This window comes from Anomaloglossus baeobatrachus, chromosome 4 (assembly GCF_048569485.1).
Source record: "Anomaloglossus baeobatrachus isolate aAnoBae1 chromosome 4, aAnoBae1.hap1, whole genome shotgun sequence".
Lineage (NCBI taxonomy): Eukaryota > Metazoa > Chordata > Amphibia > Anura > Aromobatidae > Anomaloglossus > Anomaloglossus baeobatrachus.
The window spans coordinates 341,303,028-341,327,802 of NC_134356.1; the positions used below are offsets into that span (position 1 = coordinate 341,303,028).

General features: G+C 44.9%; 1 protein-coding gene across 3 annotated transcripts in view; it reads right to left on the bottom strand.

Annotated features, from left to right (window-relative positions):
• Positions 1-1,125: 1,125 nt before the first annotated feature.
• POT1 (protection of telomeres 1) overlaps positions 1,126-24,775 on the bottom strand; it is a 175,132-nt gene continuing 151,482 nt past the window's right edge. For all 3 annotated transcript variants that reach the window (XM_075345082.1, XM_075345081.1, XM_075345083.1), the window contains 3 exons: positions 5,102-5,196; positions 2,735-2,840; positions 1,126-1,538 (listed from right to left, as the gene is read on the bottom strand). In XM_075345082.1, the coding sequence (XP_075201197.1) occupies positions 1,414-1,538; positions 2,735-2,840; positions 5,102-5,196 (326 nt within the window). In that variant the 3' untranslated portion in view covers positions 1,126-1,413. The remainder of the gene's footprint in view (positions 1,539-2,734; positions 2,841-5,101; positions 5,197-24,775) is intronic.

A 24,775-nucleotide genomic window follows, 5' to 3' on the forward strand; every position in this document is an offset into this window, starting at 1 on the left:
GACAAGTATTAGTTGCACAATCCACAAATCTGTCCTTTATGGAAGACTGGCAAGAAGAAAAACATTTTCGAAAACAAGTCATAAGAAGCCCCTTGTTTTCAGTTTGCAAAAAGCAATGTAGTGGAAAAAGCCAACACGTGAAAGAAGGTGCTCTGATCAGATGAGGCTAAAGTAGAAATTTTTGAGCTAAATGCAAAACGCCATCTGTGACAGAAAAGTAACACTGCATATCACCCTGAAAACACCACCCCACCATCATACATGGTGGTGTCAGCATCATACTGTGGGAATGATTTTCCTCAGAGGTGAAGATGGATGGAACTATATAGAGGGCAATACTGGGGGGGCAACTTGTTAAAGGCTCTAAAAAACAGAAAATAAAAAAAAAGACTCGAGACTGGGGCTTAGGTTCACCTTCCAGCAGGACAACCACCCTAAACATACTGACAGAGCTACAATGGAATGGTTTAAAGCAGGGGGTCTCAAAAACGTGGCCTACCAAGGATGCTTCATGCCACCCGCAAGCACCGGAGCGCTCTTGATGATCGTGGCCTGGTCCAGAACCACATTTTCAGTTGAATGTGTATCCTTTGTCACTGGCTGCAGTAGACTTTCTGGTGAAGTGCATGTCACTCAAAAAATGCGACAAATTCATTAAGTGGTGTGCACCTCTTAATAAATTTTGAGTATTGTACTCCAATAAACCCTTCATCAAGAGTGGCATTTACACTGCTAGTCTTAATGATTTGAGCCTCCAAGTTTAGTGTGAAATTACCTTTTTTTTTTTAAATTTATTTTTTGCTTAATTCTTCACAGGCACATGCTTGCACCGGTCCGGTCCAGCCGGAGCGAGATTATTACTTAAGCTGAGCTCTCGACGGTGATCATGCGGGCACAACTTATGTGCCCGCATGATTGCCATGATGTAACAATTTGTGGGAACCCCTTTCCAATCATGATGTACACTTATGTCAAATGTCATGAAGGGGCTAAAAAAAAACCCCACTTGAAAAACATAGGAAGCTGTGAAATATAGCTGAATGGACATGTAATAAAAGGGAGAAGTAGCATATCTTCAACTTGGGAATCAAGAGACAATTACAGAAAAAAAGCAAGACATGGGTATTTAATAAACAAGTGAACAAGTTTAATTGTAGATATCAATATACATACACTGAAGATGGTATTAAATACAAATGTATCCATAAAACAGATACCCAGATGCAGAACAATAAAAATGGAGATTCCACTGACTTACTAAAAGGACCTGTCAGCTTTCTAATGTTTTTAAAAGGCAAGAGTAGTGCTGAAGACTACACTCTTCTTCCTGTAAGAAGCATTGGTATGATACTGCAGCAACACAAACACCATAGAAAAGGTCAGTTCTTCTCTACTTACTGCTTCTACCATACTTTATACTGCTCTGTCCATATTTGATTCTGAAAGCAATGTGTCAAAAATTTCGTAACGTGTTTGTTCTCTGCCTCCATTATAAGAATTATATGATTTTATGCAACAGTCCATCCAGGGATATTCACCTACAATGAAAAATAGAAAAGTATTTCATAGTATAGATCTCCATGAAAGCAGACTAAGGTCTAACAATTAAAAAGTCTAAAATATCATATACAGTGGAACATTGGTTAACGAGAACAATCCGTTCTGGGACAGTGCTTGTTAACCAAGTTACTCATTCAGCAAAGCTAGATTTCCCATAGGAAATCATTGCAATGCAGACAATTCGTTCCACAACTTGTTAAATGTCCCATCCTGGTCCCCTATTATGCCATTCCACACACGTACAAAACACGCAGAAACACACACATATTATGCTCACCTTATCTTCCGTTCCATCGCCGGCCTCCTGGAACTTGCAGTTCGCCGGTACAGGATGTGTATTGGGGAACCATCGCTACCGATGCAGAAGCTTCCACTGCCAGAGCGCTGACGTCAAAGGCAGGAGCCGCTTGCCTCTGATTGGCCAGTGCACTACTTTGAGTAGTGGCTGGCAGCAGAAGTTCTCCCTCGTCGCGATGGTTACCCGATACACATCCTGTAGCGGCGAACTACAAGAACCATGAGGTCGGCAATGGAATACAAGGTACACATATGCTCACCTTACCTTCCATTCCATCTCTGCCTCATGGATCTTGCAGTTCGCCGTTACAGGATGTGTATCGGGTAACCATTGCGACGAGAGAGGAACTTCCGCTGCCAGAGCAAGTTCCTCCCTCGTTGCGATGGTTGCTGATACACATCGTGTACCGGAGAACTACAAGAACCAGGAGGCCGGCGATGGAACGGAAGGTAAGGTGAGCATAATATGTATGTGCGCGCGTGTATGCGTGTTTGTGCGTGCTTGTGTGTGTTTGTGTGGACTGTAAGAGCGGGTTAGAGTGCGGTGGATGTACGCAACTGGAAGTGTGTGCGGTGATTATTTTGCTCGTTCAGCAAAGCTTGCTCGTAAACTGAGTTACAAATTTACAGCAAGCTTTGCTAGTTAAGCGAAATGCTCGCTAACTGGGTTACTCGTTAACTGAGGTTCCACTGTAATACCCGAAAAGGCCTGGCTAGTATATCATGGCAAACATTCTATAATTTCAGTGGCAGATCAGAGATGGAGACTAAACATTGAACATAAAGAGAAATATCCTATCACTGATTGCCACTTTGTAAATCTGAAATAAATCTGCGATATTTGGACAAAGTATGAATTGTTGAATAAAATACTTACTAATTTGTTTTGTTGATGGACACAATACACTCATGATGTTGTGCAGTTTTTCCTGGAGATGACCATCCATGAGTATCTCAGAAGGAGGGATGTGAAAGAATTGTTCCTATGATTGCACAAGAACGATAAAAACAAATATTTAGTAAATAAAAAGAGCAACAAAAAAAGCCACCTTCATATTAGATCCCATTTAAAGGGAACTTGTCAGGTTCCTGAAAACTCAGAAACTGCTCAAGTACAATCTACAAAAACATGAATCCCACTCCCGAATATAGGTCTGAGGAAAATGCATTAAACAACGTTTACTTTGCAGTTATGTACATTTTATTTTTAGTATTTTTGCAGAATTAAAGCACGTTTTATGGAAAAAAGTCCTTTGCAATGGTGCATTCCGACTGCCATAATATTCCAGTTTCTTTCTGTGGGTTGGATTATTGTGGGATAAGCTGTAATTGCCATTGCTACCATAATAGGCCAGAAAATCTGAATTTTAAACTGTATTGAATCTGATTTTGGAATTTATTTTTCCTACTAGATGACCTGAAGATGTAATATTTGGATTGCTGGCATGATTTAGAATACTTTGCATCCAAAAACATTATTGTCATCAGTGAATTGCTGGAGTGGCCTAAAGGGGTTATCCGGCTTATTTTGTCTTTATCTTGTCATTTCACTATTGGGCTACACTGGGGCAGGTAAGTAGATAGTAACTACCTACCTGCTCTGCTGTCAGCCCCTCTCCCCCGGCTCAGAGTGGTTATGTGACCGCTCCTGCCGTGATTTTGCCGTTTCCTGTGATGTCACATCGATAGGGGCTGGAGCTTATGCTGCCTTGTAGACGGGCATCACAGCCGACGTCATATAGCCGCCCTGCTGGGAAGGTACAGTGTGTGGCTTCTCCGCCTCCTTCCCTGCACCGTCCCACACATCCCATAGTGCAGTGGTCTCGCTGCCTGTACGCTGCCTGCAGCTCCCGATGCTGCTTGCGGCGCGAAGGCCCATGGCCCCCTTGCTGAACGCTGCCTGTAATGGGGGCCCATGCACTCAGCGCTGTATATCAGATGACAGATTCCCGGGCGCTGCACAGATGCGAGCACTGTATACAGCGATGATCAGCCGCCGGCCAATCAGAGGCCAGCAGCGGATCATTGCAGTAGCTGTATACAAAAGCTCGGCTCTGCAGAGTGCCTGGGAATATGATATCATCATCTGATATAAAGCACTGTCATCTGCGGCCCCTGATGCTGCTTGTGGCCCCCTTGCTGATCATGGCCTGGGGCCGTGCAGTCAGCGTTTTATATCAGAGGACAGATTTCCCGGCGCTCTGCAGAGCCATGCTCTGTATACAGCTTAGAGGAGAGCACCAGATCACTGGACAAGCTGTATACAGAGCGCGTCCCTGCACAGCACCTGGAACTCAGTCATCTGATATAAAGCACTGTCAGCAGTGGCCCCTGCACCAGCAGCGATCAGCAAGGGAGCTGTGGCTGCAAGAGGCAGGACACCAAGGGAACGAGCTCAGGTGAGAAGGATTTGTGTTTGTTTTTTTTGCGTCTGTGAAGTATGGCAGACTAGGGGGCAATTGTACAGGACAGAGCACTGCTACAAGAAGAGGAGCCCAAGGGGACATTACTACAGGATGGGCAAATTACAATAAGATGGGCACATTACATTACTATAGTATGGGGACAGGGATGGGCACATTACTAAATTATATGTGCGGTGGATGTGAGGTGATTGTGCTGTCACAGATTAGAGAAGCAGGATCACTGCTCTGTACTACCAATGATTGGATATACAGAGCAGTGATATCTCATCTGTGCAGCACAATCACCTCACATCCACCACACATATAATGTAGTAATGTGCTCATCTTTGCTGCAGTGATGAGAGGTCAGTGCTGGGCAGAATACTGACAGCCAATGAGTGTGCAGAGGGCGGGTCTGGACAGTGAGGCTGGGCGGTGCCAGCTCTGACTGTGAGGTTTGGCATAGGAAGATTTCATGTTTGGTTGAGGTGCATGAAAATAAAGTGTCTGCAGAGAATAAAGGGATAATTCAAGAGAAACAAAAGTTAGAAAACAAAAAAAAAAAATAATGTAGGGGTGTTTTATATGACAATACAGCACAGATTAGCTTAAAATATATTGGGATTTTATGTTGGACAACTCCTTTAATAGGCAGATGACTATAGCAGACCTCTCAAACTGCTGAGAAAAAAACCACTAAATGACAAATTGCAGTCAGCAGTTTAGATTTATAGGAGAGGAACCAAGACACAGGGTGAGAAATAAAAGATCACAGTCATACTAGTGAATAGGCACAATAACAACAATACATTTTATAGGGTAAAGAAAGTGGTACTCACAGCATGCCGCCACAAATAAGCATTCAGAGATCCAGTTTCATCTTCCAGTGTGAGATTCATAACAAAAAAGTGTGAAAGGACTTGAATGCCCAAAGCTAAATCCAAGGCAAGAGAAAAGAGAAGTCTTAATTATTGGGATATTTCAGTTAATAAATCATGCCATATGAATTCCATACCTATTAAATACAGCTATGCATTTATTAAATAGATTGTCCACTACCTTGGATAGTTCCCCTTCAAAATGATAAAATAAATAAATAAATTATACTCGCCTCCCGCACAGGCCTTGACCCAGCGATGTCGGCACTGATCTCCAATTGCATAACATTTGTGTGATATTAGTGCTGCAGCCGACGAGTGGATAAAGGGCTGCTTTACTCACACTTCAAAGGATGTCCTAGGATAGTCCGAGGAAGTGTGACGGAAGCAGCCCAACAGCAGCTGCGGATTGGCTGCAGTGCTCACATTTTTCATAGTTTTGCATTTACAGGCTCTTTGCTTCGCTGTACAGTTAACTTTGAAGATGTCTGTGGTCATAAATCTGTAGAAAGGAGCTCACAGACTGATAAAAGACCTGCAAACTCCCCTGTCAGGCCGTCAGGATGCACTCACAGACAGATTTTCAGGTAACTCATTCTGCAACACGGAGGCTTCAGGTGAATGGTGCAAAATTTTGACTTTGATTTTATGCCACATATATATATATATACACATATTATACAGAATATACCAAACGTGAGTACAGCCCTCACAGTTTTGTAAATATTTTATTATATCTTGTGACAACACTGAAGATATGACATTTGATACAATGTAAAGTAGTCAGTGTACAGCTTGTATTACAGTGTATATTTGGTGTGCCCTATAAATAACTCAACATTAACGTAAAAGCCACTGGCAACAGAAGTGAGTACACCCCTGTGAAAATAGCGAAACTGTGCCCAATTAGCCATTTTCCTTCCCTGTTGTCATATGACTCATTAGTGATACAAGGTCTCAAGTGTGAATGGATAGCAGGTGAGTTACATTCGGTGTTATCGCTCACACACTCTCTCATACTGGGCACTGAAAGTGCAACATGGCAACACATTGCAAAGAATTCTCTGAGGATCCGAAAAAAGGTTGTTCTACATAAAGATGGCCTAGACCAGACCTGGGAAAGGGGCGGCCCGCGGACCACATCCGGCCCGCCTACTCTCGGTGACCGTCCCGCCTGGTTCAGGGCGTCCGTGCTGGCCGGTCACTGATGAGGGCAATCTGACCTGTTGTCCGGAGCTCCAGGCGGCCCGTGGTCAGATTACCCTCATCACGCGCTGCGTGCAGAGCAGGGAACAGAGGACAGATCCTACAGCGCCACACAGTCAGTGCAGGCAGCGGAACGCAGGAATCTCTCCTCTGTTCCCTGTCCGGCACCTTTTTCTGTGACACACGCGCGCCCTGATATCATCAGTACGGCGCGCGTGTGTCATTTGAAAAGTTCCCGCCCGGCCGGAGAAGACGCTGCAGCGGCGGGGCCTGTACGGAGAGAGGCAGCGGCTCCTAGCAATACAGCGTCGGCGCAGCCTGGGCATGTGAAAGAAGCAGCTCAGCGGGGGGCTCGTACTGAGGTGCCTGAGGAGGGGACAATAAAGAAGAGAGGTGAGTAGTTACTAGTAACCTGCGGGACAATGGGGGGCAGGCGGGGGTAAGTGTTGACAAATATTTGGGGTGCAGTGGTGTAGTATATAGTGGTGTATATAGGGGTGTAGTATAGTACAGGTGTATATAGGGGTTAAGTTGGTGTATATAGGGGTGTAGTATAATACAGGTGTATATAGGAGTGTAGTTGGTGTATATAAGGGGTGTAGTATAATACAGGTGTATATAGGGGTGTAGTTGGTGTATATAGGGGTGTAGTATAATACAGGTGTATATAGGAGTGTAGTATAATACAGGTGTATATAGGGGTGTAGTGCTGTAGTATAATACAGGTGTATATTGGGGTGTAGTATAATACAGGTGTATATAGGGGTGTAGTATAATACAGGTGTATATAGGAGTGTAGTTGGTGTATATAGGGGTGTAGTATAATACAGGTGTATATAGGAGTGTAGTTGGTGTATATAGGGGTGTAGTATAATACAGGTGTATATAGGGGTGTAGTATAATACAGGTGTATATAGGGGTGTAGTACAATACAGGTGTATATAGGGGTGTAGTGTTGTAGTATAATACAGGTGTATATAGGAATCTCTCCTCTGTTCCCTGTCCGGCACCTTTTTCTGTGACACACGCGCGCCCTGATATCATCAGTACGGCGCGCGTGTGTCATTTGAAAAGTTCCCGCCAGGCCGGAGAAGACGCTGCAGCGGCGGGGCCTGTACGGAGAGAGGCAGCGGCTCCTAGCAATACAGCGTCGGCGCAGCCTGGGCATGTGAAAGAAGCAGCTCAGCGGGGGGCTCGTACGGAGGTGCCTGAGGAGGGGACAATAAAGAAGAGAGGTGAGTAGTTACTAGTAACCTGCGGGACAATGGGGGGCGGGCGGGGGTAAGTGTTGACAAATATTTAGGGTGCAGTGGTGTAGTATATAGTGGTGTATATAGGGGTGTAGTATAATACAGGTGTATATAGGGGTGTAGTATAATACAGGTGTATATAGGGGTTAAGTTGGTGTATATAGGGGTGTAGTATAATACAGGTGTATATAGGAGTGTAGTTGGTGTATATAGGGGGTTTATACACATTTATTGGACATCCCTAGATGACCAAATTAAAGGAGTAACGCCATTTTTCAATAAAACCAATCTTTATTTAAACATATATTTTAAAAATATTTTAGCAAAAAGGTACCGTATAGAAGAGAGACACAGGCAGAAAAATAATTAAATCCCTAGATTAGTAACTGGGATATTTACACCCAGACAGGTGAGTATCTATATAATTACAGCCAAAAAATCATATGTTAGATGGACTGAAAGTAGACCCAGTAGTCACAACTATATTGTTGTTGCCAATCTGACAAATTCATTACTGCAAAATTCTCACATATATAATTTTTGTACAAGTATCATATATCATATGGACCAAGTGTAGACTCTGCGGCTCCACCTGCGTTTTTCATCTGCAGTGCACAAGTTTTTCCATGCAGGGTTCCCCCATAAATAATCTGTACTCATGAGAATAAATAAATAAAAGAGTATACAGGTTCCCCAAACACAAGAATTAATTCCACTAAATGCAGTGTAAATTACCGATGAACGCACATGGTGGTATCAGCAGAGCCCACATACGTCCACAGATGCATGAGATCTATAACACTTTAAAAATGCAGTATACAATAGCGAACCATCTGTTAAATAATGGGTTTACGGCGACAACTGCATAGCCAGTATATAATGATTGGAGCGAAGATAGGTCAAAAACATATTATGAATTTATTCAGATAAGAGTTGGAGGGTTACAGTCATTAGAGAAAAATAACTATCTTGGCTTGAGTTAATAGATGGAGACAGATAGAAAAAAATAACAGTTCATATCTCTTACATCGCTGTATTGTGTAAGTCGTCTCGGGATGGTCTGTAGATGGTCTGGTCGGATGGGTCCGTCTTTCTCCTGTCACCTTCTGCCTCTCCCTCCTTCTCCCCCTACCTTTGAAGTGTGGGCTTCTCTTATAACCCAAAACCCCTCCTCTGGATTGTCCTTATCTCTTTACATGGCAACACAAAAACTAACTATCCTTAATTTAGGTTTAGCATTACATCATGTCACGTGGTACATTTTACCCGCGAAATAAGTGTACTTGCGCACTAGAGACCTGTAACAAAACCTACTTCAATCTATATATATATATAGAAACCCTTTGAAGCTCGCTGAGCTTTGACCTCAGTGTAACAGTAACTTACAGTAAAACGTTTCTCATAGCTATTTCAGCTCATAGCCCAACATTCTAAACAATATATAGCACTACTTTGACAACTTTGACAAACAATGTCAGATGGCTTTGATGGACGACTAACAGATGAGTTTGGTTCTTACCATCTCAAACTCTTGGTTTAGCATTTTCCAACACACAGACTTTCCTTAAAGGGATGGGCGATAATATACATATATTTATGAATATATGTAATCCAGTCTATGAATCAATCTCCATAAACTCACTATTTTACAGTCCCCCCTTATATGGAAGTTTGATGAACCCCGGGAAACCCTAACTCAATCGTGTCATCATTCGTATCACATACATTCTTGTTGGAAATTCTAGACCAATATTTGACTTGATAAACCAATCTGCAACTTTCTGTCAAAAAGTCATCTTGCGATTTAACATTCCTCTAAGAATGTTATCTTCCTTTTTCATTTCTATTTTTATGTTCCTATATATCTTCTGAATTCTACACATCACAAAAACTTGATATATAATACACATCAAAACTAATAAAAATATGATTATGATGGGATTAAATAAAACATTACCAACCGCTGACTGAAAAGATGACTGAGACCAGGAATGTACAGATTTACTAAAACTCTTCCACCAAGTTCTACCTGACATTCCATTCCATTCGTGTTCAATATCACTTAATTCACCTTGTTCATGTCTGAATATAATTTCTGCTTCCTTCAACTGTTTCGTTAATAAATCTAACAAACCCTTGTCTTTCTTTATTTCACTTGTCCACATATCCCAAGGAAAATCATTTATCTGTGATAAATTGAATTGTATCGGAAATGCCGTTAAGTTTCTCTTTCCTATAGAAGTGATATTAAAACTTCCTTCCTTCTTTGAAAGAGATCTCACATCTCCTTCTATACAATACAAACCCATAGGTAGGTTTTCCTTATGTACACAAGTAGAATAGAAAACAGAAACCTTCTCTGCCTCAGACATGACCTGAAAACATATCTTAGTTGGACTTACTGGAGTCACCAGATCATGTAGTGTCTGTACAGTCTCTATTCTCGCATGACAAGAAGAATGATTATGAAAACATGAATGATAAATCACCTTATCCTGTCCAGGTAAACACATCACCTTAGAAACAAAATGCAAACATGAAGAAATGTCTACTTGTTCAGTGTTCACTCCATCAAATGCAAAATCTGTGTACTGCAGTTGATAGAACACTTGTTGTGTGTTGCTCACAGGTATACCCAAAACTGTAACAGGAACAATAGTCCCCTCTCTTCCAATCACCGGGATTAGCGATGTGCCAACACAAATGTTTCGTTCACATCCTAACCACTTATTTACCCACAAATCCGTATGATTCAATGCAAAATCATACTCTACAGGTAAATTTCGCAGTATTCCCAGTGGAGTAATTCCACTCTGTAAAGCTTGTGCAATCAACTTTAAATTAGAAGAGTACTCTACCTGTATCTCCAGGCACGCTTTAGCCACTTGTGTTTCGTGTGTGCTTTCCACGAGAGCTAATGTAGCATCCTGTAGATGTGACACGGAAGAGCCTAGTACAGCAGCTGTATTCATTACCATCTTTTCAAGAAGTTGATTCAGACTCTTCTGAACCTTTACACCTTTTCCTCCAATAAAACCAATATTATCCAAATCTGACTTAAGTGTCTGTATATTCATGGCATTAGTCAGACTTCCCACTGTCCCAATTCCTCCCAGAATTCCTTCTAATACTCCTCTCTTACTCCTAGTCTGAGCTGTTCTTTTCCCAAACCACTGTTCTATCCCCATCTCCATGTTTATGAGATGTGATTGACACTGAGGAAACCTGGTAGAGATCTTCCAATGAGACATATTGAAAATCCACACCATTGTCATAAATTCTCCATCCCTTAATAAGGACTTGGACTGAAATTGATTAATTTGGAAAGGAGAAGACGGCATGAACCTCGTGTCTGTGCATGCACTATCTGCTGCTGACCAAATATTCACACTAACATCTTTACAATGTCTGTAATGTGTCTTTGTTTCAACGCAACACTGGTAAATTCCAGAGTCCCTGGAAGATGGATTCTCTATGGAAAAAATGAACGTATCATCCATCCACCTGATATTACCAATCTGACCTCTGTGAATGACATTAGTTGGACTGTTTAAAAAACTTCCCAAAAATGATGAATTTTTGGTCCATGTCAACAAAGACTCAGAAGGCAATTTCAACCTTGTGTTACATTTTAACATTATGGGTAATGTATTTACTTTATCATGTACTGTCTGTGGTGAAACCCTTATTTCCGGAACTATAGTGTTAGTAACGGTAAACACTACAGATACCTGAACTTGCACAGGTTCCCGTGTTATCTGGAAATTCCATGTTTTGACCCAATCTTTATCTCCTTCTGTGATGGAGAGCAAAGAAGGATCCAGAATTTTCCCAAAAACCTGAGTTTTTAACAAAATTTCTGTTTTGGATCTTCCAAACTTTCCCCTTGCAATCATGTCATTTGTAATATCACCGGACCATACAGCAGGTTCATCACCTCTGATCTCTATGTTCCAGTATAGTACATCTGTAGGAGAACATTCCCATGTACCAGTTTTATTATTGTGTACATATTCTCCTTGTAATTGTGTGAATCTAGTTTTAGGTCCTGCAATCGCATGTAATATTATGTCTGTGTCGTGTATGAAATGTAATTCAATGCAACATTTTGTTCCATATCCCATGCAGATATTTCCTGTTATCTCCACAGAATTGTCCGTGATGTCCTCTGTCAGTAAGTTCCGTGTATCTGATCCTCTTGGTCTTCGAGAATGTTGAATCTCTCTAGTCTGTTCATTCACATCATTGGCGATTGTTCCTTGATGTAACATGTAAACAATGACGAAAATAAAGCAAAGCAGCAGGAACGTAGATCCCATCACGTAGAAGCTTGTCTTGAGCTTGGGAAGATGTTCTTTCTCCAGAAGGCTTGATGTCATCTTTCCTTCACAGTCTTTAGGTTCTTTATTCCAGTTCGTATAGGAAACCATTTCTTCCAGTATGTGATGCTTGTCCTTGAATGGCTTCAACCGTCTGTTGGATGGATGGTCCTCGGATGGCTTCAACCGACTTATGGATGGATGGTCCTGGAATGGCTTTGACACATACGACCTCCGAGCAGCTTGTCACGTTAACCCTCTCTTAGGTTCTGATGTGGACACAGTGTATCGTCGTTCGCCTGCAGCTTGGACAGAAAGTTTTACTCACTGACCCCCCCTCACGGACAAAGGGCAGGGAATGACGTGAGAAAAAAAAAAAAAAAAAGTCCTTCTGCAAGAATAGGCAGCGTGAAAAAAATCACCTTGCACAGAAAACAGCTGTGTTTCACAATCATTCAGGCTGGTGCTCGCCAAATGTTAAATAATGGGTTTACGGCGACAACTGCATAGCCAGTATATAATGATTGGAGCGAAGATAGGTCAAAAACATATTATGAATTTATTCAGATAAGAGTTGGAGGGTTACAGTCATTAGAGAAAAATAACTATCTTGGCTTGAGTTAATAGATGGAGACAGATAGAAAAAAATAACAGTTCATATCTCTTACATCGCTGTATTGTGTAAGTCGTCTCGGGATGGTCTGTAGATGGTCTGGTCGGATGGGTCCGTCTTTCTCCTGTCACCTTCTGCCTCTCCCTCCTTCTCCCCCTACCTTTGAAGTGTGGGCTTCTCTTATAACCCAAAACCCCTCCTCTGGATTGTCCTTATCTCTTTACATGGTAACACAAAAACTAACTATCCTTAATTTAGGTTTAGCATTACATCATGTCACGTGGTACATTTTACCCGCGAAATAAGTGTACTTGCGCACTAGAGACCTGTAACAAAACCTACTTCAATCTATATATATATATAGAAACCCTTTGAAGCTCGCTGAGCTTTGACCTCAGTGTAACAGTAACTTACAGTAAAACGTTTCTCATAGCTATTTCAGCTCATAGCCCAACATTCTAAACAATATATAGCACTACTTTGACAACTTTGACAAACAATGTCAGATGGCTTTGATGGACGACTAACAGATGAGTTTGGTTCTTACCATCTCAAACTCTTGGTTTAGCATTTTCCAACACACAGACTTTCCTTAAAGGGATGGGCGATAATATACATATATTTATGAATATATGTAATCCAGTCTATGAATCAATCTCCATAAACTCACTATTTTACACCATCCGTGATGATGACCGCACCGTCCACATAAGTCCATACTCAAATAGAGATTGCTATAGTTAGGCTGACAATGAGCATGTTAGTATCATAATATTACATCACCTGACTGGGAAGTATCCTGCCGTGACCCTCACACTCCGACACGTGTTTCACAAACAGCTTTCTCAAGGAGCGTGTCAGAGGTGAGGGGCGGGCTGGTTAAAAACACCGGGTGACCAATGAGGGGTGCCGAACTCTGATTACATTCAAACGTCAGAGCAGGAAACAGATTAATCCCATTACCGGCGCATGACTGCAGTTGCCACGGATGCTCGTAAAAGGACCTCCCACAGATCGCGATCACATGACTGTGACGCCATGACCCACATGGTAGTGAGCCATGGCAACCACACAACGCTATCTGACGCGATGTGGGACGGTCAGTCGGCGGCACAGGAGTCATGCGCACTGGGTAATCTGTGATACTTAGAAAATAGAACACACAGCAGAGAGATTTCGGCCATTCTAATGCCCATTGTCAGGAAAACTATACAATCGACAACAAAAAGGCACATCTTTAAATAGGAGAGAGTCACATTATTGTACAATCATATGTAGCCTTACAAGTTATTAACAAACCACCCCATTATGACACACAGTCAATATGATTGAAACCTATACAATCGACAAAACAAAGGCACATCTTTAAATAGGAGAGAGTCACATTATTATACAATCATAAATAACTTTACAAATTATTGACAAACCCCAGATTATGGCACACCATCAATATGACATAACTAGAGAGCACACTACTCCATAACATATACAACAATTATTATAATACATTATATTAACATTCCTTTCGGACAGCTTGAGAAAGTGGCTCCTTCCCCTAGGCATCAATGATCATCAGGAAAAACCTTCTCTGGACATGTAGAAACGGCACACTCCATTGGTGAAAATAGCCCAAATATATGGTAACCTAATAAACTAAAAAAATAGACGATTAAGATTATATAAAACAAAACCCACCAAACACATCTGACTAAAAACCAGGTATCCCTATGCAAGGAATACAAGAAAAACAAGAAAAGACTGCAAGATGTCATATGAACAGACAACTCAAACCCCCCCCCCTCTGGACACAACCAGATTGATTATAGAAAAGCGGAGAACCCCATATTCTCGTTTAACCCATTCGGAGTCAAGGTTCCCAGCCTATAAATCCACTTACTTTCAACCTGGGCAAGAAACCTGCCAAGATCACCCCCCCTGGTACCAAGAGACACTAAATCGATACCTTTCGCTTTCAACAAGGAGGAATTGCATCCATGAAACTTTTTATAATGTCTTGGGATGGTTTTTAACAAACTTTCATCGGTAATGCCTTTGGCTTTTTCAATGTCCAGACAGTGCTCACGAATTCTAATTTTCAACTCCCTCGTGGTCAGCCCAATATATACCCTTTTGCATGGGCACTCAATCCTGTAAATCACACCTTTTGAGGAACACGTGATCCGATGTCTGATATCGAACTCACATGATCCATCAAAATTATGAAATTTCTTGGACTTAACAAGATTGGCACACGCCTTGCAAAGGCCACACGGAAAAAAGCCCACTGGCAATGGTTGATTGGACATGCTTGTCTGAGATGGTTCATAATTACTATGGACAAGCATATCCCTCAGGTTTTTACCGCGTTTAGCCACGATAGATGGTCGTGATGGGAGGATTCTTTTTAGAACCGGATCCGTCAATAGAATGTTCCAATGTTTCTGGACTATTGTCCTCATTCTATCCCACTTATTATTATAAGTGGTAATAAGACGCACTGTCTGGTCATTTTTTGTTGTTTTCACCGTATTAGAGAAAAGGAGAGAGTTTCTAGAGGACCCCACTGCTCTCCTAAAACCATGCCTTATTGTCCTCCGACTATACCCTCTTGATTCAAATCTATGGGCCAGTTCCTCAGAGTGGGTCATAAAACTCGTGTCATCCGAGCAAATTCTCCTAACCCTGAGGAACTGGCCGATAGGAATCCCCTTGATGGTATTTTTGGGGTGTGCGGATGATGCCAGTAAAAGATAATTAGTGGCGGTTGGTTTACGAAAGACCTGAGTGGACAACAGACCATCCGATGATGCCACAATTCTCAAATCCAAAAAATTAATTTCACGGCCATATTCAAATGTGAGTTTGATATTTAAATTATTTTGATTCAAACTTTGCATGAATTCCTGTAAACCAACCACATCACCCTCCCAAATAAACCAAACATCATCTATATACCTGATCCAGTTCAAAACCTGATGTGTACATAGATTATTATCACTCACAAAGATCTGCGAGTGATAATAATCTATGTACACATCAGGTTTTGAACTGGATCAGTGCGTCTTATTATCACTTATAATAATAAGTGGGATAGAATGAGGACAATAGTCCAGAAACATTGGAACATTCTATTGACGGATCCGGTTCTAAAAAGAATCCTCCCATCACGACCATCTATCGTGGCTAAACGCGGTAAAAACCTGAGGGATATGCTTGTCCATAGTAATTATGAACCATCTCAGACAAGCATGTCCAATCAACCATTGCCAGTGGGCTTTTTTCCGTGTGGCCTTTGCAAGGCGTGTGCCAATCTTGTTAAGTCCAAGAAATTTCATAATTTTGATGGATCACGTGAGTTCGATATCAGACATCGGATCACGTGTTCCTCAAAAGGTGTGATTTACAGGATTGAGTGCCCATGCAAAAGGGTATATATTGGGCTGACCACGAGGGAGTTGAAAGAAGGGAATTTTGTTTACTTACCGTAAATTCCTTTTCTTCTAGCTCCTATTGGGAGACCCAGACAATTGGGTGTATAGCTTCTGCCTCCGGAGGCCACACAAAGTATTACACTTTAAAAAGTGTAACCCCTCCCCTCTGCCTATACACCCTCCCGTGCATCACGGGCTCCTCAGTTTTGGTGCAAAAGCAGGAAGGAGAAAACTTATAAATTGGTCTAAGGTAAATTCAATCCGAAGGATGTTCGGAGAACTGAAACCATGAACCAAAAGAACAATTCAACATGAACAACATGTGTACACAAAAGAACAACTAGCCCGAAGGGAACAGGGGCGGGTGCTGGGTCTCCCAATAGGAGCTAGAAGAAAAGGAATTTACGGTAAGTAAACAAAATTCCCTTCTTCTTTGTCGCTCCATTGGGAGACCCAGACAATTGGGACGTCCAAAAGCAGTCCCTGGGTGGGTAAAAGAATACCCCAATAAAAAGAGCCGACGACGGCTCCCTCTTACAGGTGGGCAACCGCCGCCTGAAGGACTCGCCTACCTAGGCTGGCATCTGCCGAAGCATAGGTATGCACCTGATAGTGTTTCGTGAAAGTGTGCAGACTCGACCAGGTAGCCGCCTGACACACCTGCTGAGCCGAAGCCCGGTGCCGCAATGCCCAGGATGCACCCACGGCTCTGGTAGAATGGGCTTTCAGCCCTGCAGGAATCGGAAGCCCAGAAGAGCGGTAGGCTTCAAGAATCGGTTCCTTGATCCACCGAGCCAAGGTTGACTTGGAAGCCTGCGGCCCCTTACGCTGGCCAGCGACAAGGACAAAGAGCGCATCAGAACGGCGCAGGGGCGCCGTGCGAGAAATGTAGAGCCGGAGTGCTCTCACTAGATCTAACAAATGCAACTCCTTTTCACATTGGTGAACTGGATGAGGACAAAAAGGTAAGGAGATATCCTGATTGAGATGAAAAGGGGATACCACCTTAGGGAGAAATTCCGGGACCGGACGCAGAACCACCTTATCCTGGTGAAAAACCAGGAAGGGGGCTTTGCATGACAGCGCTGCCAACTCCGACACTCTACGGAGCGATGTGACTGCCACTAGAAAGACCACCTTCTGTGAAAGACGTGAAAGGGAGACATCCCGCAGTGGCTCGAAAGGTGGTTTCTGAAGAGCCTTTAGCACTCTGTTAAGATCCCATGGTTCCAGCGGCCTCTTGTAAGGTGGGACTATGTGGCAAACTCCCTGCAGGAACGTGCGGACTTGCGGAAGCCTGGCTAGATGCTTTTGAAAAAATACGGATAGCGCCGATACTTGTCCCTTGAGAGAGCCGAGAGACAACCCCTTGTCCATTCCGGATTGAAGGAAAGACAGAAAAGTGGGTAAGGCAAACGGCCAGGGGGTAAAACCCTGATCAGAGCACCAGGATAAGAAGATCCTCCAAGTCCTATGATAGATCTTGGCGGACGTTGGTTTCCTGGCCTGTCTCATAGTGGCAATGACATCTTGAGATAAGCCTGAGGACGCTAGTAGCCAGGACTCAATGGCCACACAGTCAGGTTGAGGGCCGCAGAATTCAGATGGAAAAATGGCCCTTGAGACAGCAAGTCTGGTTGAAGAGACCATTCCCCTGCGTCCATGCCCTGGCGACTGAGAAAGTCTGCTTTCCAGTTTTCTACGCCCGGGATGTGAACTGCGGAGATGGTGGAGGCTGTTGCCTCCGCCCACAGCAGAATCCGCCGAACTTCTTGGAAGGCTTGGCGGCTGCGCGTGCCGCCCTGGTGGTTGATGTACGCGACCGCCGTGGCGTTGTCCGACTGTATGCGGATCTGCCTGCCCTCCAGCCACCGATGGAACGCCTTTAGGGCTAGGTACACTGCCCTTATCTCCAGAACATTGATCTGAAGGGTGGACTCTGTCGGAGTCCAGGTTCCCTGAGCCCTGTGGTGGAGAAAAAAGGCTCCCCACCCTGACAGACTCGCGTCCGTCGTGACCACAGCCCAGGATGGGGGCAGGAAGGATTTTCCCTTCGACAGAGAAGTGGGAAGAAGCCACCACTGAAGAGAGGTTTTGGCTGCCAGAGAAAGGGATACATTCCTGTCTAGGGACGTCGACCTCCTGTCCCATTTGCGGAGAATGTCCCATTGGAGTGGACGCAGATGAAACTGCGTAAAGGGGACTGCCTCCATCGCCGCCACCATCTTCCCCAGGAAGTGCATGAGGCGCCTCAAGGGGTGTGACTGGGCCCGAAGGAGAGAGTGCACCCCAGCTTGCAGCGAACGCTGTTTGTCCAGCGGAAGCTTGACTATCGCTGAGAGAGTATTAAACTCCATCCCGAGGTAAGTCAGTGATTGGGCCGGAGTCAATTTTGACTTTGGGAAATTGATGATCCACCCGAACCTCTGGAGAGTCTCCAGAGCAACGCCCAGGCTGTGTTGACATGCCACCCGGGAGGGTGCCTTGACCAGGAGATCGTCTAAGTAAGGGATCACCGAGTGGCCCTGAGAGTGCAGGACTGCCACAACGGATGCCATGACCTTGGTGAAGACCCGTGGGGCTGTCGCCAGGCCGAAAGGCAGTGCCACAAACTGAAGGTGTTCGTCCCCAATGGCGAAACGCAGGAAGCGTTGATGCTCTGGTGCGATCGGCACATGGAGATAGGCATCTCTGATGTCGATTGATGCTAGGAAGTCTCCTTGTGACATCGAGGCGATGACAGAGCGGAGGGATTCCATGTGAAACCGTCTGGTTCTCACATGTCTGTTGAGCAATTTGAGGTCCAAAACGGGACGGAATGATCTGTCCTTTTTTGGCACCACGAACAGGTTGGAGTAAAAACCGCGACCCCGTTCCTGAAGGGGAACGGGGATCACAACTCCTTCTGTCTTCAGAGTGTCCACCGCCTGAGCAAGTGCATCGGCTCGCTCGGGGGGCGGAGATGTTCTGAAGAAACGAGTCGGAGGACGAGAGCAGAACTCTATCCTGTAACCGTGAGACAGAATGTCTCTCACCCATCGGTCTTGGACATGTGGCCACCAGGCGTCGCCAAAGCGGGAGAGCCTGCCACCGACCGAGGATGCGGTTTGTGGAGGCCGAAAGTCATGAGGAGGCCGCCTTGGAGACGGTGCCTCCGGCGGTCTTTGGAGGACGTGACTTAGACCGCCATGCAGAAGAGTTCCTCTGGCTCTTCTGTGGCCTGTTGGACGAGGATGATTGGGATCTGGCTGAGGGCCGAAAGGGCCGAAACCTCGCCTGAATTTTCCGTTGCTGAGGTCTTTTTGGCTTGGATTGGGGTAAGTACGAGTCCTTTCCCTTAGATTACTTAATAATTTCATCCAATTGCTCGCCAAACAATCGGTCGCCAGAAAAAGGCAAACCGGTCAAGAACTTCTTGGAAGCAGAGTCTGCCTTCCATTCGCGCAGCCACATGGCCCTGCGGACTGCCACCGAATTGGCGGATGCTACCGCTGTACGGCTAGCAGAGTCTAGGATGGCGTTCATGGCGTAGGACGAAAAAGCCGACGCCTGAGAAGTCAAAGACGCTACTTGCGGAGCAGAGGTACGTGTGACCGCATTAATCTCAGATAGACAAGCTGAGATAGCTTGGAGTGCCCACACGGCTGCAAAGGCCGGGGCGAAAGACGCGCCTGTGGCTTCAAAGATGGATTTCATTAGGAGCTCTATCTGCCTGTCAGTGGCATCCTTGAGCGATGAACCGTCAGCCACTGCTACTACGGATCTAGCCGCCAGTCTAGAGACTGGAGGATCCACCTTGGGACATTGAGCCCAACCCTTGACTACGTCAGAGGGGAAGGGGTAACGTGTGTCATTAAGGCGCTTAGAAAAGCGCTTGTCCGGAAAAGCTCTGTGCTTCTGGACAGCATCTCTGAAGTTAGAGTGATCGAAAAAAGCACTCCGTGTACGTTTGGGAAACCTAAACTGGTGTTTCTCCTGCTGTGAAGCCGACTCCTCTATAGGTGGAGTTGAGGGAGAAAGATCTAGCACCTGGTTGATTGACTGCCACAACGGATGCCATGACCTTGGTGAAGACCCGTGGGGCTGTCGCCAGGCCGAAAGGCAGTGCCACAAACTGAAGGTGTTCGTCCCCAATGGCGAAACGCAGGAAGCGTTGATGCTCTGGTGCGATCGTCATTTACTATGGCGTCCCCTTCAGGTGTATCAAGATTGAGAGCAACGTCAGGGTCAGAGCCCTGAGCTGCGACCTCTGCCTCATCCTCCAGAGAGTCCTCAAGCTGAGACCCCGAACAGCGTGATGAAGTCGGGGAAGATTCCCAGCGGGCCTGCTTAGCCGGTCTGGGACTGCGGTCCGTGCCGGAGTCCTCCACGTGATACATAGGGCCCACCCCAGGAGCATGCTGCGGCGCAGACCGAGAGGGGCCTGGGGACGATGACCCCGCAGTGCCCGGGGCCTGTGTAAGGGCCGGCCTGGACTGTAAGGCTTCTAGTATCTTAGCAGACCATTTGTCCATAGACTGAGCCATGGATTGTGAAAGTGACTCAGAGTTTCTCAGCTAAAACTGCAAACTCTGTCCCTGCCGCCTGGACAGGGGAGGCCGGCGGTTCTACCTGGGCCGAGGGTCCCACTAGTGCCCGAGGCTCCGGCTGAGCGAGTGCCACAGGGCCCGAGCATTGCTCACAGTGAGGGTAGGTGGAACCTGCAGGTAGCATAGCCGCACAAGAGGTACAGGATGCAAAATAACCCTGTGTCTTGGCACCCTTGCTCCTTGTGACCGACATGCTGTTCTCTCCTAGGAGAGTAATCACTGGGGGTATATAGCCAAAGGCTAAACACTGCGGCCGAACCTAGAAAATGTATACAAATATAATATATATATATATATATATATATATATATATATATATATATATATATATACAGTTCGGCACCCTAGGGGGACCAGCACCGTGTGACCGGTGTGGCTTACCGACCGCCCAGAGCGGTGTGTGTCCACCAGATTCCCTGCCCAGGTCTCCCAGAGCTGCAGCCAGAAGTCCTCCACCAGCAGAATGTGATTAAAACATGGCTGCCGGCATTCTAAGGGGAGGAGGGAGCCGTGGGCGTGATCAATAAAGTGCGGGAATCTGGTGCCCCAGAGTGATGAGTGAGGGGGGAGGAGGACACTAAAGTATGCTCCAGCCCTCACAGTCGGCGTCAGGCCGATCATCCCGCCCTTACCCCTGACTGGCAGGCCCGGGGGCGGGAGTTTAATGCACTAGGCCGCAAAAGCCGGGGACTAAATTTAATACCGCGGCCGGCAAGCAGGCACGGTCGGAGCGGTAGTCCCGATCGTGACACAAAAACAGCAGCCGCTGCAGCGTCTGAGACCAAGTGCTCCATGCACCGTCCCCAAGGGGACACAGAGTACCTTTATGATGCAGGGCCTGTCCCTGATGATACTCAGTCTCCTGTCCGTCAGAAACCCACAGGGGCTGCGGAGGGAGCCCGGTCCCAGTGCCTGGATGACCGGTTAGGATCCCACTTCTCCCAGAGCCTCTAAGGGATGGGGAAGGAAAACGGCATGTGGCTCCAGCCTTTGTACCCGCAATGGGTACCTCAACCTTAACAGCACCGCCGACTCAGTGGGGTGAGAAGGGAGCATGCCGGGGGCCCTGGGGCCCTCTTTTCTTCCATCCGATATAATCAGCAGCTGCTGCTGACTAAAATGTGGAGCTTGCGTGAATGTGTGCCTCCTTCAACACAAAGCATAAAACTGAGGAGCCCGTGATGCACGGGAGGGTGTATAGGCAGAGGGGAGGGGTTACACTTTTTAAAGTGTAATACTTTGTGTGGCCTCCGGAGGCAGAAGCTATACACCCAATTGTCTGGGTCTCCCAATTGAGCGACAAAGAAATTAGAATTCGTGAGCACTGTCTGGACATTGAAAAAGCCAAAGGCATCACCGATGAAAGTTTGTTAAAAACCATCCCAAGACATTATAAAAAGTTTCATGGATGCAATTCCTCCTTGTTGAAAGCGAAAGGTATCGATTTAGTGTCTCTTGGTACCAGGGGGGGTGATCTTGGCAGGTTTCTTGCCCAGGTTGAAAGTAAGTGGATTTATAGGCTGGGAACCTTGACTCCGAATGGGTTAAACGAGAATATGGGGTTCTCAGCTTTTCTATAATCAATCTGGTTGTGTCCAGAGGGGGGGATTTTTGAGTTGTCTGTTCATATGACATCTTGCAGTCTTTTCTTGTTTTTCTTGTATTCCTTGCATAGGGATACCTGGTTTTTAGTCAGATGTGTTTGGTGGGTTTTGTTTTATATAATCTTAATCGTCAATTTTTTTAGTTTATTAGGTTACCATATATTTGGGCTATTTTCACCAATGGAGTGTGCCGTTTCTACATGTCCAGAGAAGGTTTTTCCTGATGATCATTGATGCCTAGGGGAAGGAGCCACTTTCTCAGGCTGTCCGAAAGGAGTGTTAATATAATGTATTATAATAATTGTTGTATATGTTATGGAGTAGTGTGCTCTCTAGTTATGTCATATTGATGGTGTGCCATAATGGGGGGTTTGTCAATAATTTGTAAAGTTATTTATGATTGTATAATAATGTGACTCTCTCCTATTTAAAGATGTGCCTTTGTTTTGTCGATTGTATAGGTTTCAATCATATTGACTGTGTGTCATAATGGGGTGGTTTGTTAATAACTTGTAAGGCTACATATGATTGTACAATAATGTGACTCTCTCCTATTTAAAGATGTGCCTTTTTGTTGTCGATTGTATAGTTTTCCTGACAATGGGCATTAGAATGGCCGAAATCTCTCTGCTGTGTGTTCTATTTTCTAAGTATCACAGATTACCCAGTGCGCATGACTCCTGTGCCGCCGACTGACCGTCCCACATCGCGTCAGATAGCGTTGTGTGGTTGCCATGGCTCACTACCATGTGGGTCATGGCGTCACAGTCATGTGATCGCGATCTGTGGGAGGTCCTTTTACGAGCATCCGTGGCAACTGCAGTCATGCGCCGGTAATGGGATTAATCTGTTTCCTGCTCTGACGTTTGAATGTAATCAGAGTTCGGCACCCCTCATTGGTCACCCGGTGTTTTTAACCAGCCCGCCCCTCACCTCTGACACGCTCCTTGAGAAAGCTGTTTGTGAAACACGTGTCGGAGTGTGAGGGTCACGGCAGGATACTTCCCAGTCAGGTGATGTAATATTATGATACTAACATGCTCATTGTCAGCCTAACTATAGCAATCTCTATTTGAGTATGGACTTATGTGGACGGTGCGGTCATCATCACGGATGGTTCGCTATTGTATACTGCATTTTTAAAGTGTTATAGATCTCATGCATCTGTGGACGTATGTGGGCTCTGCTGATACCACCATGTGCGTTCATCGGTAATTTACACTGCATTTAGTGGAATTAATTCTTGTGTTTGGGGAACCTGTATACTCTTTTATTTATTTATTCTCATGAGTACAGATTATTTATGGGGGAACCCTGCATGGAAAAACTTGTGCACTGCAGATGAAAAACGCAGGTGGAGCCGCAGAGTCTACACTTGGTCCATATGATATATGATACTTGTACAAAAATTATATATGTGAGAATTTTGCAGTAATGAATTTGTCACATTGGCAACAACAATATAGTTGTGACTACTGGGTCTACTTTCAGTCCATCTAACATATGATTTTTTGGCTGTAATTATATAGATACTCACCTGTCTGGGTGTAAATATCCCAGTTACTAATATAGGGATTTAATTATTTTTCTGCCTTTGTCTCTCTTCTATACGGTACCTTTTTGCTAAAATATTTTTAAAATATATGTTTAAATAAAGATTGGTTTTATTGAAAAGAAGGGAATTTTGTTTACTTACCGTAAATTCCTTTTCTTCTAGCTCCAATTGGGAGACCCAGACAATTGGGGTGTATAGCTACTGCCTCCGGAGGCCACACAAAGTATTACACTCAAAAGTGTAAGGCCCCTCCCCTTCTGGCTATACACCCCCAGTGGGATCACTGGCTCACCAGTTTAGTGCAAAAGCAAGAAGGAGGAAAGCCAATAACTGGTTTAAAGACCAATTCAATCCGAAGAAACATCGGAGAACTGCAACCATTCACATGAACAACATGTGTACCTAAAAAAACCCTAAGAAAACAGGGCGGGTGCTGGGTCTCCCAATTGGAGCTAGAAGAAAAGGAATTTACGGTAAGTAAACAAAATTCCCTTCTTCTTTGTCGCTCCATTGGGAGACCCAGACAATTGGGACGTCCAAAAGCAGTCCCTGGGTGGGTAAAAGAATACCTCGTGGTAGGGCCGTCAAACAGCCCTTTCGTACAGGTGGGCAACCGCCGCCTGAAGGACTTGTCTACCTAGGCTGGCGTCTGCCGAAGCGTAGGTATGCACCTGATAATGCTTGGTAAAAGTGTGCAGACTCGACCAGGTAGGTGCCTGGCACACCTGCTGAGCCGTAGCCTGGTGCCGTAATGCCCAGGACGCACCCACGGCTCTGGTAGAATGGGCATTCAGCCCTGAGGGAACCGGGAGCCTAGCAGAACGGTAGGTTTCAAGAATTGGTTCCTTGATCCACCGAGTCAGGGTGGATTTGGAAGCTTGCGACCCTTTACGCTGACCAGCGACAAGGACAAAGAGTGCATCCGGGCGGCACAGGAGCGCCGTGCGGGAATGTAGATCCTGAGTGCTCTCACCAGATCCAACAGATGCAAATCCTTTTCAAATTGATGGACTGGATGAGGACACAAAGAAGGTAAGGTGATATCTTGATTGAGATGAAAGTGGGATA